The 2,017-nt window shown below is 44.1% G+C and overlaps 1 protein-coding gene across 1 annotated transcript in view; it reads right to left on the bottom strand.

Annotated features, from left to right (window-relative positions):
• ccdc142 (coiled-coil domain containing 142) overlaps window positions 1–2,017 on the bottom strand; it is a gene marked incomplete at its 5' end in the record, with an annotated part of 22,728 nt that overhangs the window by 7,044 nt on the left and 13,667 nt on the right. Inside the window, 1 exon segment of the mRNA XM_014029035.1 lies at window positions 1,528–1,642. Coding sequence (XP_013884489.1) covers window positions 1,528–1,642 — 115 coding nt within the window.

Raw genomic sequence — 2,017 nt, forward strand, 5'->3', positions numbered from 1 at the left:
GTGAAATATATTTATGTTTGTGGTTGTAATGTGACAAAATATGGAAAAGTTCAAGGGGTATGAATACTTTTGCAAACCACTGTATATCTGGAGACAAACCTTAACACTGCTGCTTATAGATTAACTTTTAGCTAACAGCACAGTGAAAGATTCTGCCAGAACATCGTAACAATTTTGTTTTTGGACCCTGTTTACAGTTTCAGCATTGGTGAAATGTTGATAAAATGAGGAGACACAATAAGAGCCTATAGCCGGGTGCACACCAAACGTGTTTGGAGCAGCCAAAGCAGCCAGTTTACATGCAAAGTCTGTGGTGGACGAGCATCTAGGAGCAGCGCAGCACGTAGCGGCGTTCTGCCAGTTGAGAGCAGAGCGCTACATGCAGCAGCTGCAAAGCAGCGGCTGCTAAAGTTCAACAAAATGAACTTTGGCTGCTCGACGCGCAGCAGCAACCAGTCGGGAGAAAATTTTTTTTTTCACGACGGTTTCATGAACCCGACACAGACTAACGAGTCTTTTTAGCTGAAATCGACCGTCTGCAGTTCTAGCTGGAGAGATCAGCACTGATGTGATGAGAGAGCAGCAGCTCGCTGAGCTCGGGACAAAAAGAAGTCCCTCAGATCGCAGTTCCTGGAGTGGCAAAACTTTAGTAAATAAAACAAAGCCGTTGTATTTATTTTATCTTTATTTCACCCGTTGTTAAAGACAGACCGAAAATAACCAAGACCCTCCTCCCTCTACAGCCTCTAGTCTGGTCCTGGTCTAAAAAAAAAGTGAATTATCTGTTATGTGACAAACGTTCACTTGCTCTTTAGTAAATAAAGCAAAGCCATTTTATTTATTTTATCTTTATTTCACACTTCATTAAAGACAGTCTGGTCCCGGTCTGAAAAAAAAAAGTCAGACAGAGCGCCTCTAATATCTGGTGAATTAATTATCTGCTCTGTGAGAAACGTTCACTTGCACTTTAGTAAATAAAGCAAAGCTATTTTATTTATTTTATCTTTAGTTCAAAGGTCAACGGACCGGAAAAAGAACAAAAACTCTCCTCCCATTGCTCGTCTTCAGACGTGTTCGGTGTGAACGGACAGCTGTTGACAAGCAGCCAAACACAGGCGGCAGGAGCATCTTGGCTGCTCCAAACACGTTTGGTGGGAAGCCGGCTTCAGAGTTTGTTTATAGACGGTCAGCAGAGCTGCTCAGAAAGAAGAACTGCTGAGTAAGCATCCTGGACATGTTGAACAATGCAGCTGTGCACACAGACACATCTGGATGTAACAAACGTTTTCCTGGGAGGACACCTGAGAAACTGAGTGATGAGCTGAAACCACGGTGGCTGAACCATATCTGAGGTCTTCGGTCTTCCTCTGATGAACAGCACAGCTCACAGATTGGAAACAAGTCCTGAACTCAGACATGTTTAAACCAGGAGTCCTGAGCCATTAAAACAACTAGTTGTCCTGGTGTTTCATCCTGTCACTGTGAACATGGAGGTGGTCCGGTCCAGTCTGCAGGTCTAACCTGTACCTGTTCTGTGGCTGGGCCTCCAGTGTCCTGCAGAGGGCATGGTGCGTTCAAAGATCTCCACTGACACCCGCTTGCAGTCCACAGAGAAGCTCTTCAGGACCGAGGAGGAGAAGCTCTGAGGGACAGAGACGTGAGGAAACAGGACAGAAGCTTTTATTGTTGCTACAAACTGAAACCACAACAAGTCCTCCTCGCTGCTGCAGCTTCTCTCCATCAGTCAGACCTGAATGTAAAATCGTACTTCTAATAGGGGTGTAAGAAAATATCGATACACTGAAATATCGCGATATTTCATTTCCCGATACTGTATCGATATTCTAAAGCCCTGTATCGATTTTTTATTAAGGTTTAAAATGTCAACTTTCCTGCCAGCCGTTCATTTTTATGTTGTAGTTCAGCCTCTGACCACTAGTTGGCAGCAGTGAGCCAGACATTTGGCTCCTCTACCTCTTGAGCGCCAGAATGTCTGTATTTTAAGACAAATTAAGTG

The sequence above is a fragment of the Austrofundulus limnaeus genome, unplaced genomic scaffold (genome assembly GCF_001266775.1).
Source record: "Austrofundulus limnaeus strain Quisiro unplaced genomic scaffold, Austrofundulus_limnaeus-1.0 Scaffold844, whole genome shotgun sequence".
NCBI lineage: Eukaryota > Metazoa > Chordata > Actinopteri > Cyprinodontiformes > Rivulidae > Austrofundulus > Austrofundulus limnaeus.